Raw genomic sequence first — 13,818 nt, forward strand, 5'->3', positions numbered from 1 at the left:
GTTTAAATAAGTGTAAAAAGCCTACTGGTTAGTGAGTGCATATTACAGATATGCCCTCATTAAGAATGGGAGAAGATTATTATTTGTGAGCTCCTTTGGAATATGAATAGAAAACTAATTCTGCAAAAGGCCAAATATTGAGTTTTCCACATTACCGCCAATATGGTAAACTCAAAGTTTCCAAAACCTTCCCCATTCCACCATCATCATCCCACCCTCCCACCAGTGACCCACTTCAAAGTCAATTTAGCACAGTGATGGAATTTTTATTAAAGTGCTTTGTGAAAACGATGTGAGCAATCTATTTGGACATTTGAATCGGCCAAGTTTCAGAACTGAATTTTTATTCATAGGTAAAGCTAGTTTCAAATAGAATCTCCATGCAATAAAGAAATTCAAGTCACAATGAAGAAACAAAAAGTAACTTTGATCCATCTTTCAATAAATATAGGTTATACACCGTTTTCTATTCTAATTACTAGAGGAACATTGATTATCCGAAGGACACAGGTAGGGACTACTTTGTTTGGATAATCTAATGCCAGATAATCGAATGTCAGATAAAACAGTTTAGCCAAGAATCAGGACCTTGCAATATTGTTTGGATAATCCAAAATTCGGATAATTGAATGTTGGATAATTAAAGTTACTCTGCCCTGAGGTTTCATGTAAATGAAACGTGGGGCAGATGTATAAAACAGTCAAAATTATCAGCTGAACTTCAAAATTACAGGTATTACAGATTATTGTGGCTTTGTTCGATTATGTGAAATGAGTCCTGGTGTACTATTCTGCTTTATGGCTCTTCACATGCAATTGCCATGCACTCTCATTATGACAAAAATCTGTGTTCTGTGTTTCATTTCTGAACATTCTCAAAGCTTTTATTGGAAGTCACTGAGCCCATCATGTTCCTCTTTGTATTGTTTTCTTTCTTCAACAGAATAATATAACATTTTGGAACAAAAATGCAAATAAGCAGACCAAAGCTGGAAGCCAAAATAGCAAATACTTCAACTGCCACAGCATATTTACCTGGTGAACTTATGTAAGCTGGAATGAAAGTTATCCAAACTGCGCAAAAGATAAGCATGCTAAACGTTATGTGTTTCGCTTCATTGAAGTTATCTGGAAGTTGTCGAGCCAGAAAAGCTACCACAAAACATGCACAGGACAGAAATCCAATATAACCGAGTACACTGTAGAAGGCTAACGAAGATCCTACATTGCATTCAAACATGATTATCTCAGGAGAGTAACTAGTGCTTTTCAATGGATAAGGTGGAAATACAATTAACCAGGTAGTACATATTACACATTGTACCAGTGTAAGAATGTAAACCGTCCGAGTACACTGTAGAAGGCTAACGAAGATCCTACATTGCATTCAAACATGATTATCTCAGGAGAGTGACTAGTGCTTTTCAATGGATAAGGTGGAAATGCAATTAACCAGGTAGTACATATTACACATTGTACCAGTGTGAGGATGTAAACCGTCAGCCGTTGCTGTCTTGGTCCAAACCACTTCATCATATTATTGCTAGGAAATGTTGCTTTGAACGCCATCACCACAACAATTGTTTTACTCAATACACAAGAAATGCAAAGAACAAAACTAATACCAAACGCTACGTGGCAGAGCATACAGGACCAAACTGAAGGTGTCCCAATGAATGTAATTGAACACAAAAAACAGAGTACCAAGGCAAAAAGAAGAAGGAAGCTTAACTCAGAGTTATTAGCTTTTACAATTGGAGTGTGTCGGTAGATGTAGAATATTGTGTATACACCAACAGTGGTGCAGGCTCCAAACAGCGCCAGTGTCACCAAAATGATTCCCATTGTCTCAAAAAAGGAAAGAAACACAATTTCCTTTGGAACGCACTGATCCCGTCTTTCATTAGATTTGAATTCCAATGGACATTTTACACAATGAATTGAATCTATAAAGCAACATAAGACTTCGTCAGTACACGAGGAATCTTAAACCTGAGCAATGCAGGTATCTAGTTTAAGAAACAATACCTTTAGCAATGGTGTATCCTTACCAGTTGTGTTACTAATTTCACCTTGTGCACATTGTACACAATCAAAACAGCAAACGGGTTGTCCTTTTCTTCTTGCTTTTCTTGTTCCTTGATGGCAGCTTTCAGAACAAACAGCTTTAGGTACCTCATTAGGAATATGAATACAATGATGAAGAAATGTTAGTAATTCCATGTAGCAAATGTACAACATTCACTCTGGTAACAGAAAAAGACCTACTTATGTGACCCTTGTTAGGACAGTTATTTTTGAAATACTGTCAGCATTTGTAACCTTATCTTGTTCCAGTAAAGTGCTTGAAATATATTTGCACAGACTATTCACGTAACATTCCGCACATGTACCAGGATTTGCTTCATTTTATTGAAAAAGGAAATAGGGAAATATCTAAATAAAGTCAGATGCAATTTGCAGTAATACCATTTAATGGTTAAAATGAAAACCAGATTCAGAAATAAAAATGTTTTTTCTTCATTTATTCATGCAATGTGGTCATTGCTGACTAGCCCAATATATATTGTCCATCTTTAATTGGCTTTGACCTCCCCTTCTGAACCATTGAAATTCATTTGCTGTCGATGTTGTTGCTATATTGTCATAAGGGGGAACTGAGACATATTTCAAAGTCAGGATTGTGAGAGGCTGTCAGAAGAAATTGCAGGTGGTGGTGATGCATGGATTTGTTACCAATGTTCTTCTTGGTGGAAATAAGCATGAGTTTGGAAGGTGCTTCCCAAACAACATTGTAGAATTTCTGTAATGTATCTTGGAGGTGATGCCACTGAACATCTGTGGTAGAGGAACGTTTGTGGACTTGGTACCAATGAACTGTGCTGCTTTTTCCTGTGTTTGTCAAGCTTCTTCAGTGCTGTTGGACCTACACCCATCGAGGCAAGTGGGAGGATTTGATCACTGTCCTGAACTGTGTCCTGTTGGTGGTGGTTATGTTTGGAGATTCCTGCGGTGAGATGCCTATCGCAGCTTTCCAAGCATCCGGTATGCTCTAGAAGCTACAGATTGGATATGATCATTCCAACTGAGCTTCTTGTAAATATTACGCCCAGATAGCATTGGATTCAGTGTTGCTGGTGCAATTGAATATCAAGGGGAGATGATGAGGGACAATATATGTTGGGCTGGTCAGCATTCTGTCATTGCTTGACATTATTGCAGCAGAAATGTGTTTGAGGTCAAGAGGAATTTGAACCATCATGTTCCTTGACATACAACTAATGTATCCATTACTCCCTTATTTTTTTTTGCAAACCTATGCAACCACTTTTCAGTATGTTTAGATTTTATGTCTTTGTTCCTACATTCATTTGTTCATGCAGTGCTATTTTAGCATATAGGTATGAGAATAACTCGTTCTTCATTTGCACATTTTTCTTTCATATTTTTAATTACATCAGTTATGAGCAAGGAAATTCTGCTGTTGAAGTGAGTGGAAATATATCTCTCTGATCTTACATTCTGGATTGATCAAGTTAAACAATTTTTGAATGGGTGAGCAGATATTCTCTATTTAAAAGTGCTTGATCAGTTGCAATTTTATTCCAAGTTGGGAAATGGGCAGTTACTGGCAGTGTACCTGTTTGATACAACAACCATCAGTTTGCTTTTCCGTGGCAGAGAAAAGAAACTGAACTTAAAGATAAGGCTGGTTAAAAGGGATGGTTTTCCACAAATCTTACCGACTTCTGACCACCACTCCAAACAATCGCCCATTCTGTTACTGAAAGCTCTTTTCCGAAACGAGCTGATCCATTATAGAGGCCAACATTTACAATGTCGATGTTACCGAGGGCATTTGTTTGCCAGTTTACAATATCATATGTTGCAACAGGGTCTCCATTTTCATCAAAATAAACTTTTTCTCCGATCTTGGTTGTGAAATTCACTGTTCTCATATAGTATAGTAACTTTAAACAAAAACAAAATGAGAACTTGTTAACATAAGTTGCAATATTTCAACTGTGAATTTGACCACTTTTGACATATATGTAAATGCAGAGATCAAACCATGTTAAATGTTCCTCACCTGCCATGGTTGAAAATTTGAAATATTGGCACAACTCCCATTGGAGAAAGGCCCTGACCCAATTTTACATGATGCCATGTTGTGAAGTGCATGAGCTATCGCATAAGTTGCTTTGTACACATTGTAAGTGACTCTGTATTGCAAGACATCGGTAAATTCATTTTGGATATTTTGTAAATTTTCTCTTCCTGTGCATTTCTTCAGCTCCGATTCAGTTTTTTGTGAATCTGTTTTGTTTCCATCAGTTAGAGTACAGCCAAAACAACTTTCCCAAAACATTTTGATCAAAAGGTTCTCTGGATACAAGGATGGATGAACATTCATTAGGAACTCTCTCAACCCTGGTATATGGACTTTGCGAATTGCAACTCCAATTGTACCAGAAGCAATCTTTTTGGTTTCCTTTGGAGGAAGAAGCAATGCAGAAACCCATGATTCAGTTCCAATCCATTGTATGCCACTGACATTTTGTCTAATCATTTCTTTTAGTAGAATGCGCATGTTTGATTTTCCCACAAAGGCAACGACAACTTTTGCAGAAGAGGTTTTTATGGTGTCAATTGTTTTCAGTAACTTCTCTTGAGTGTATGTTATATGAAACGACTCAGAAAAGGCTATGCAAACACCAAACTGTTGGACTGTGTCTTCAAATGCTTGCATTCCGAAGTTTCCATAGTCATCGTCGCTCTTAACTGTCCCAATCCAGGTCCATCCAAAATGTTTCACCAGCTGGGCTAGTGCTCTTGCCTGATAATAATCACTTGGTATTGTTCGAAAAAATGATGGATATTCCTTTCTGTTGCTCAGGCATGCACAAGTTGCGAAGTAACTAACCTGCCATGAATAAAGCAAAAAAAAACCTTTGTACTTCAATTATAATTTGTGGTTGTTCATGATATCAAATCAAAAATAATCAGTGGAGAAGTGCAAATATTTCAAATAAATCCTCAGGATTTAACATGAAGAACACCTATGAACATTCTCTTATTCACACTCTCTCTCTCCAGGTGACCTGGGACGATTTCTAATTTTGTCTCATAATGTCCACTGTTGACCTCATCTTTTGTGCCTTCACATGGAAGTCAATGGAGGAAAAAGAAAAAAAATTAAAGTACAGGATATGAGTAATTCTGCATGACCATTACCAAAACTTAAATTACTCTTCAATCAACCCCTGAAATCTTTAACAACATTTTCAACATTACTGGTTTTCAAATTCAAGTTTGTGAGGTAAAATATTGAAGAATTTTCCTGCCAGAATCCAACTTCTGGCAGGAAAATTAAGCTTACTGTCTCTCAGGCATAATTACGTATTCATAGTAAACCAGTAACTGTACATTTAGTTTAATTTAGAAATATATCAATTGCTAACATAATGTTTGCGTTCTATCGTTTGGCATTCTATTTATGCTGTGGTTTGCTGTGAGGTAGGCTTTGTAGACAATACATTAATATGCTATGTTGCTCCCCTTTCAATGTCATGACTCCTTAATTTTGAAAGTTCAAGGAACAACGTTCTGGGTTAATATTTTGTACCTTGATCTTTACATTAGAGTTGATAGCACAAGAGTATTTAATGAAATGAAATTTCTTTTTTTCTCAGTTTATCTCTTGTAGAATGTTTTTCTGCCCTGACTCGATGAAAAATTGTCTTATGTGGTCTCGCATCACGATGCTGAATTCAACATGACATTAGCTCACTTTTGAAGCTACAATTTCTCTCTTGAAAGATGTGTTTGACCTGTCCATTATTGTGAACGTCATTCTTTTTTATTTTAAATCATGCATCAAAAGCAAAAGCATGTGATTAAATATAACATCCCTGACCGTAAATTCATTTCGCCAATGGGCTGTTCCCAATAAGTGGGTTAAGGTTTCAGTTAAAAAATAAGACGGACAAATGTGGTAGCACATAGTTTTGAAATGCGATCGACTTTACACTTAAGGAAGATTAGTAACAGCTGAATTGATACTCGTAAATTAAGTTACCATGGTTCATGATAAGAACACATCAAAGTATTGACAAACGGATGCAAAGAAAAACGGTGTCGGGCTTTTGTGGTGCTGTGGTAACGTCTTGACCTGTGGACCAAATATCATCTCAGCTTGTTCTTAGAGTGCAATATCAGCATGAGACAAGTTGTTTAAAAATTGAGTAAAGCTCTGATATAATAGTTAGTTTAAATACTTAGGATGAGGTTCATTTAGCACTTGTTGAATCTCTTCGTGTGAGCAAAAGGTGAAAGTGCAGTATTCAAATATCATCGGCATATCACCATGGTAACCAGTGGCGATTAAATCCAAGGCGTGTGGAATATAAAGATAGCCCCAATAACGGTGAGCATTAAACTATGATTGCAGTAAAACAAACGTTCCCATCTCGTTTACTGATACTTATCCTGATGCTACTCCATATGATCTTCTGAAGAAAGGTCACGGGACCGAAACATCAACACTGATTTCTCTCCACAGATGTTGCCAGACCTGCTGAGACTTTCCAGCAATTTCTGTTTTTGATCCATGTAATATAATTCACTGTAAACCTGGCTTGCAGATGTTGCTGGAAGCCACTCAGTTCAAGGATAACTTGGGACTGGAAACAAATGTTGGTTTTGCCAGTATAACCCGCATCTCATGATTGAATAAAAATGATCTAAAATTGCCAATTGTTGGAATCATTTTTGAATGTTTGCTTTATCATAGGTTACTTCTATTCATCACCAAGTTATTGAAATGAGACTTTCGAAGCACTATCTCAGATGAAGAGGAATAATAGCTTCGTTATAAAACTGTAGCTAAACCGAGCCAAAGGGCAATCAACAGTCATTGTACTGGACAGTCTCACCATTCTGAATGAGCATTTTAAAGGCGATGTAACGGCGATAAACAAATTCCAAATTTTGCACTGACAATAGACTAAATGACCCACACAACATCATATCATATTTGTTGTTCTAAATGCATTCACATCGCATAACCGAATTAGTAAACATCGTATCTTACCATAGGGATTCTGAAGATACCCATGGAAGGTGCTATTGTTAAAGACTTCGTGGATCCAGAATCAGCGACAATGGCAGAAACAATGGAAAGGTTTTTACAATTAACAGAGGGCGTGTTTGCCTCAGGTTTGTTCAGAAACGCCATAGCTGCTTTCAGCGATAACTGGGTCAGCTTACAAGAATCGTACAGGCGGTATCCCAGTGTGACTCCAGGAAGTAGAGCTGTATTGTTATTTATTTCCTCGATTGCAAAAATCATCGCCAGTGCAAAACGGAAAGGTCTGAACTGAAAGCTGTAGAGAAGGTGAGAAAACAAACGCCTCAATTTTAAACAAGAATTTCAGCGTGTCCACGACCTTCCTTCTCAGGTCCAATAGAATTATTTCAAAGAAGAGCGGGGGACCTCTCACAATGTCGTAATTTACACTTATTCTTCATTTCAAAACTCTAAAAGTGGGTTTGAGTTTTGATCACAAGACCAATTGTGGGAGCTTGAAGTGCATACATTGCTGTATGACCACGTGACAACCTTGAATAAATTGCTCAAGTACCTGCTTCAGTAAAAAGCAATTTGGGACAACACTGCGAAAGTAAAGCGAACCAATTATTTTATCTTAAATGCACAAATTATTTCAGAATGTAGTCGTAGAAACCCGTGAAGCAGAATGACGGCAGATGAACCGACCTGATACATTTTGTTGGCTCCGGGTGATTGGTGAACGTGAGTTGCCGGTGCTCAAAGTGGTAAGAATGCATCCCAAAAATTCCACCTAATATGATATCTCCATCCTTCGATATACCCAGTAAATCAGACCTACCCCAACGTTTGCAAGTCTGCTCATTACTGGTCCATGCCAAAGCAAGAACAGAATTCATTACTAAAAGGACCGAATAATGCATCTTTGGCAGGGCAAATATTTGTCCTCGGTTTAGAGTAGGATAACTGATTTAATATAAGCTCTAGCTATTTCATTAAAGCACTCCATAATGAGCACCAAATTGATTACAATCTCTACTGACCTTCAAAAAAATTACTTGGCTGATCCCTGAAGGAAACACATCACCACTTTAATCAACATGAGATTCATGAATAAAATACCTGTAATTGCAAACACAGTCACCTGCGTAGCTTCAATCCAATTGGGATGGCACAGTGGTTAGCACTGCTACCAGGGACCTGGGTCCGATTCTAGCCTTGGGCGACTGTCTATGGAGTTTGCACATTCTCCCCATGCGTGCATGAGTTTCCTCCAGGTGCTCCGGTTTCCTCCCACAGTGTAAGATGTGCAGGTCAATGGTTTCAGGCAAAAGTCTGAAGTGTATGTTCCAGTGGGATTGAGCACCTCAAAATTAGAAGTCCAGCAAGCAACGGGAAGACCATCATCATCGCCCTTCAGATGTCCTCATACTCTGCGGGGCAACGCTAACTCTGGTCAGACCATTGTTTTGCCACTTCTGGATTTGGAAACTATCCGCTCTATTTTAAGTTTTTTAGAAGGGCAAAGTATCTTCAACATGAGCAGCAACAAAAAAACCCAGAAATTGCTGGAAAAACTCAATAGGTCTGTCAGCATCTGTGGAGAGAACTCGGAATTACGATTCGGATCAAGTGACCTTTCCTGTGTGCTTTTCCAGCGATTTCTGTTTTTGTTCCTGATTTAGAACATCGGCGTTCTTTCGTTGTTTGTCAGTCATGTAGGAGACTGAGGGTTGCAGATGTTGCAGATGCAGAGTTGAAATAGCATGGCACTTGAACAGGCACAGCAAGTCTGTGGAGCAAGAGAGTCGATGTTTTAGGCAGGACCCTTCTTCAGGAGTGGGTAAGAGGAAGAGGGTTGAGAATCATCTATTAACCCTCTTCCCCCTCCCCAGTCCAGAAGAATGGTCCTTCCTGAAAGATTTGATTAGATTACTTACAGTGTAGAAACAGGCCCTCCAAAGAGCAACCCATCCAGACCCATTCCCCTACATTTACCCCTTCACCTAACACTACAGGCAATTTGGCATGGACAATTCACCTAACCTGCACATTTTTGGACTGTACGAGGAAACCACAGCACCCGGAGGAAACCTCACGCAGACACAGGGAGAATGTGCAAACTCCACACAGACAGTTGCCTGAGGCGTGAATTGAACCTGGGTCTCTGGCGCTGTGAGGCAGCAGTGCTAACCACTGTGCCACCGTGCCACCCAAGGTCGACTCTCTTGCTCCTCGGATGCTGCCTGACCTGCTGTGCCTATTCCAGCACCATGTTTTATCAAACATCTGTATGGCACGTTAAGAAAGCTGTTTAATGCTGCTATTATGTTGTGGCTATGCAAATAGCATGCTTCACTGACAGAATTCAGGCTTCAGCCCGAAAATGCTTAATACATTTAAATGTCAGTGCACAATGACCACTATACAATATGATTTGGTTATAAGGCAGCAGTTGCTGAACAATCCTGACTACTTTAAGACCATTAGTTGATCTAATATAGTGCTCACTTAGATATTTTCTTGTCATCCTGGTCAGTGATGTTAATACAGATAGATGGGAATTGAACTCAGGCCTACTGGCTCAGAGATAATGACACTTCAATACCCATTTACAGGTTCCACTGAAAAGTGCTTACTGCTGCATGCTGAAGCATTATCTAATGATATGTGAGACAGCATGAACAAGGATTATATTCGAGCATTGCACCTTTTTCAAATTGCCCATTCATACTTCCCATTATGGTGACAATGCGCAGTCAATAGGAATTGATTGGCCAACTAATCAACATTGGTGAAAGGAATCTTGTGGGCACTGGCTTTTCTATGCATCTGCTGTCTTTACCCTTCCAGAGAGTGGGAAATGTTGTCAAAGGAGCAACGGTCTCCCCGTGCACTATGCAGAGGATGTTTTGTGTTGCTGTTGTGCACCAGTGGTAAAGGCAGTGCATGCTGGATGTGTTGAATGGGGTGTCACTCAAGTTGGCTGCTGATCTATGGTAAAAGTCCGAGTAGTAAATGTGATGGATGAGAAATCATTTGGAATGAAATCTTGCTGACTGCATTTCTCATCCTTCCTGCTTTACTCAGTCTTCCTAACATTTAGCAATAATTTGCTGCTATTGTTGTGTCCAAAACAAAGAGGAGTGAATTCTTCATTGTTTCCAAACCACTATAATTCATTCAACTCTGTTCAAGCTTGAAAAAGGGACTTCAGCTTCCAGAAATTATTCATAAATTGTTTCAGCTTTATTCTTAGCTGAAAATGTGTTGCTGGAAAAGCGCAGCAGGTCAGGCAGCATCCAAGGAACAGGAGAATCGACGTTTCGGGCATAAGCCCTTCTTCAAGGGCTTATGCCTGAAACATCGATTCTCCTGTTCCTTGGATGCTGCCTGACCTGCTGCACTTTTCCAGCAACACATTTTCAGCTCTGATCTCCAGCATCTGCAGTCCTCACTTTCTCCTCAGCTTTATTCTTATCAATGATAGTGTCAAAGCACTTGAGTGTTCCTGGAGCTGCAATCATCCAGGCATGTGGAGAATATGACTTGACACTCCCGAGTTGTGACTCTATGCCACTATAACAGTTGCTGTACAGAGTAGGTGAGTTACTTACTACAGAATTACAAGCCACTGACCTGCTCATGTAGTCATGTTACTGACATATCTGACTCATTTTGGTTTCTGGTGAGGCTATTGATTGTGGGGATAGATTCAGTACTGACTGTCAAAGAGAAATGATTGAATTATTTCTTGATGGAGATGGCTGTTGTCTTGCACTTATGTGGCATCAGTTTTACTTGCCCTTTTTTAACCCAAATCTTCATGTTGTCCAGGGTTTGCTGTATTTCTTGAGGTTATTCAGCACCTGATGAACTATGGGTGGTGCTGTGCATTGTGCAATTGCCAGAGAACATTCCCACTTCTGGACTTCTCATGGAAAGATGGTCAATGATAAAGTAGATGAAGATAATTGGGCCTAGGATACTATCATATGCAATTCCTGCACTGATCTCCTGGCATTGAGATGATTAATATCCAACACTACAAGCATCTTCATATGTGCTATATTAAACTTCAAACATGGAAATTTTCCCTCCCAATTTACAATGATTGTAATTTTATTAGGACTCTTGGATGCCACATGTGGGCAGTTGCTGCTTTGACATCAAGAGCAGTCACATTCACCCCACTTCTGGAGTTCAACTCTTGTGTCCATGCTTGGACTAAGATTTTAATAAAGTTGGGCGCAGACTTTAACATCCTACTTTTTATCATTTCTAAATACATCAGTTATGAGTGAAGACATTCTGCTGTTGAAATGAGTGGAAATAAAACATCTCTCTGGTATTACATTCTAGGTTGATTAAGCTAAACCACTTTGAAATTGGTGAGTGGAAGATTTCCATTTAAAAATGCTTGATAAGTTGTTTTTTTACTCAACATCAGGAAATAGGCGTAGCGTGTATGATGCCTATTGGCTCAACAACCACCAGTTTGCTGTTACCTTTCAGAGAAAGGAAATGGAATCTGAAAATCAGAAATGTTTAGAAAGGGATGGTTCTCCACAAAGCTTACCAACTCTGACCACTACTCCAAACAATTGCCTTTTCTGTTATTGAAACATCTTCTGCAGAATGAGCTGACCTTTCATAGTGCCCAACATTTGCAATGTTAATCTAACTGAAGGCAGTTTTTGCCAATTTACAATGTCATGTGTTGCAACCAGTTCACTGATTTTATCAAAATAAACCTTTTTCTCTGATCTTGGTTATGAAATTCACTGTTCTGATGGAATATCTTGATATCATTTGAAACAAACAAAGTTGGAACACATTTATGTTAATTGCTAATATATAACTGTGAATTTAACCACATTGTATACATATCTAAATGCAGTAATCAATTCATGTTTGATGTTCCTCACCTATTATAGTTGAAAATTTCAAATATTTGCACAACTCCCATTAGAGAAAGGACCTTTCCCAGTTTTACATGATGTCATATTTGGAAGTGCAAGAGCTACAGCATACATTGCTTTGTACACATTGTAAGGGACTCTGTATTGCAACATATCAGTAAATTTGTTTTAGACATTTTGTAAATATTCTCTTCTGTGCACTCCTTAAGACCTGACTCAGTTTTTCGAGAACCTGTTTTGTTTTCACCGCTTAGAGTGCAGCCGAAACAACTTTCCCAAAATGTTTTCACCAAATGGTTCCCTGGTTCCAAGGATGGATGAACTTTCATGAGGAACTCCCTCAACCCTGGTACACCGACTTGTCAAATATCAACCCAAATTACACCAGAAACAATTTTTTGACTTTCCTCTGGAAGAAGAAGCAATCCATGATTCAGTTCCAATCCATTGTGTACCGGTGATATTTTGTTAAATCATTTCTTTGAGTGGAGGACGCATGCTCAGTCCATTCACAAATGCAGCCACAACTTCTGTATAACAGGTTTGTATGGTGTCAATGGTTTTCAGTAATTTATTCCATGTGAAAGTTTTATGAAACTACTTGGAAAAGGCTATACGAATGCCGAATTGTTTGACTGCCTCTTCAAATGCTCACATTCCAAAGTTTCCATAGTCACTGTTGCTCTTAACTGTCCCAATCCAGGTCCATCTGAAATGCTTCACCAGCTGGGCTAATGCTCTAGCCTGATAGTAATCACTTGGTATTGTTTGAAAAAAATGACAGATATTCTTTTCTGTTGCTCCGGCACGCACGGGTTACAAAGTTTGCCTTTACATTATAATTTGTGGTTGTTCATGAAATAAAGGCTTAGATAATGGTTAAAAACAGCAAAGATTCCAACCTGTGCCGCGCTTAGAGGAGTGGCCACTCTTGAACTCATCTTAATCTACTTATTTCATAATTTCAAAATGTACCATTCAAATATTGTCTCCCAACATTCATTTGAAGCATTGATTTTTCTTGATTCACCCTATCTTAGCTGCAACCACAAATGACCACCAATCCTCACAATTTAACATGAAGAGAATCATTGAATATTTCCTTACTGTCTCTCTGTATAAGTTTCTTGTGGATAATTCTATCTTTTTATGATAATGTATTGTGGGGCTATTGTTGGTCTCACCTTTTATCCCCTCCCAATGAAGTCAATGGAGGGAAAAGAACAGCAAGGGGTAGGATGTGTCATGAATTCTACATGACCTGCTTTACACTGTTGCCCAAGCATAAAATTACTCTTCATCAAACCCCTTAATCTTTAACAGCATGTTCAACATTGTTTTTAATTCAATGTGGTGAAGTGCAACTTTGCTGAACTTCATCTGGCCTTTGGCACCAAAATTAAGCTCACTGTCTCTGAGGCATGAATTATATATGCTCTAATGAGCTGAAACTGAAACATTGCTTATTTTAAGTTAGATTTATTTTCACTGATAATAAACTGCCTGTGTTGTATAATTTACCATTCTGTTCATCGCGTTGAATGTTGCTGTGCAGGCTTTCTGCATATTTCATTCATATGCAAAGTTGTTTCCCTTTCTATTTTACAATTTCTTCATTTAGAATTTCAGGAAACAGCTACCTGGCTACCATTTGTTCTTTGAATTTTACCAATGGAGTTGATAGTAGGTTATTTTTCTCAGTTGTTGCCTTCTGAAGAATATTTTTCTGCCCTTACTCAAACAAAAGTTGTCTTAGTCACAGTCATACAGTCATAGTCATAGAGTAATACAGCACAGCAACAGATCCTACTGTCCAATCAGTCCATA

At 38.6% G+C, this 13,818-nt stretch overlaps 1 protein-coding gene across 2 annotated transcripts; it reads right to left on the minus strand.

Annotated features, from left to right (window-relative positions):
* Positions 1–324: 324 nt before the first annotated feature.
* On the minus strand, positions 325–7,950 carry LOC122556153 (extracellular calcium-sensing receptor-like). Of its 2 annotated transcripts, XM_043702660.1 has the most exons (7): positions 7,778–7,950; positions 7,094–7,385; positions 4,091–4,924; positions 3,744–3,971; positions 2,052–2,175; positions 1,492–1,946; positions 325–1,336 (listed from the first exon to the last, which is right to left on the minus strand). In XM_043702660.1, the coding sequence occupies exons 1-7, from the start codon at positions 7,846–7,848 to the stop codon at positions 860–862; spliced, it is 2,481 nt and encodes an 826-aa protein (XP_043558595.1). In that variant the 5' UTR covers positions 7,849–7,950; the 3' UTR covers positions 325–859. The 2 variants fall into 2 exon arrangements, with proteins under 2 accessions (XP_043558595.1, XP_043558596.1); XM_043702661.1 differs by lacking the exon at positions 325–1,336 and having other exon boundaries at positions 1,846–1,946; positions 2,052–2,165; positions 7,778–7,915.
* Positions 7,951–13,818: the final 5,868 nt, after the last annotated feature.

The sequence above is a fragment of the Chiloscyllium plagiosum genome, chromosome 13 (genome assembly GCF_004010195.1).
Source record: "Chiloscyllium plagiosum isolate BGI_BamShark_2017 chromosome 13, ASM401019v2, whole genome shotgun sequence".
Classification (NCBI taxonomy): domain Eukaryota; kingdom Metazoa; phylum Chordata; class Chondrichthyes; order Orectolobiformes; family Hemiscylliidae; genus Chiloscyllium; species Chiloscyllium plagiosum.

Coding starts and splice junctions, on each gene's coding strand:
- LOC122556153 (XM_043702660.1), bottom strand. CDS start 7,848: ATGCATTCTTACCACTTTGAGCACCGGCAACTCACGTTCACCAATCAC. Junction 3,972..4,090: donor CAAATTTTCAACCATGGCAG/GTGAGGAACATT, acceptor TTTTGTTTAAAG/TTACTATACTATATGAGAAC. Junction 1,337..1,491: donor AGCAACGGCTGACGGTTTAC/ATCCTCACACTG, acceptor CGGACGGTTTAC/ATTCTTACACTGGTACAATG.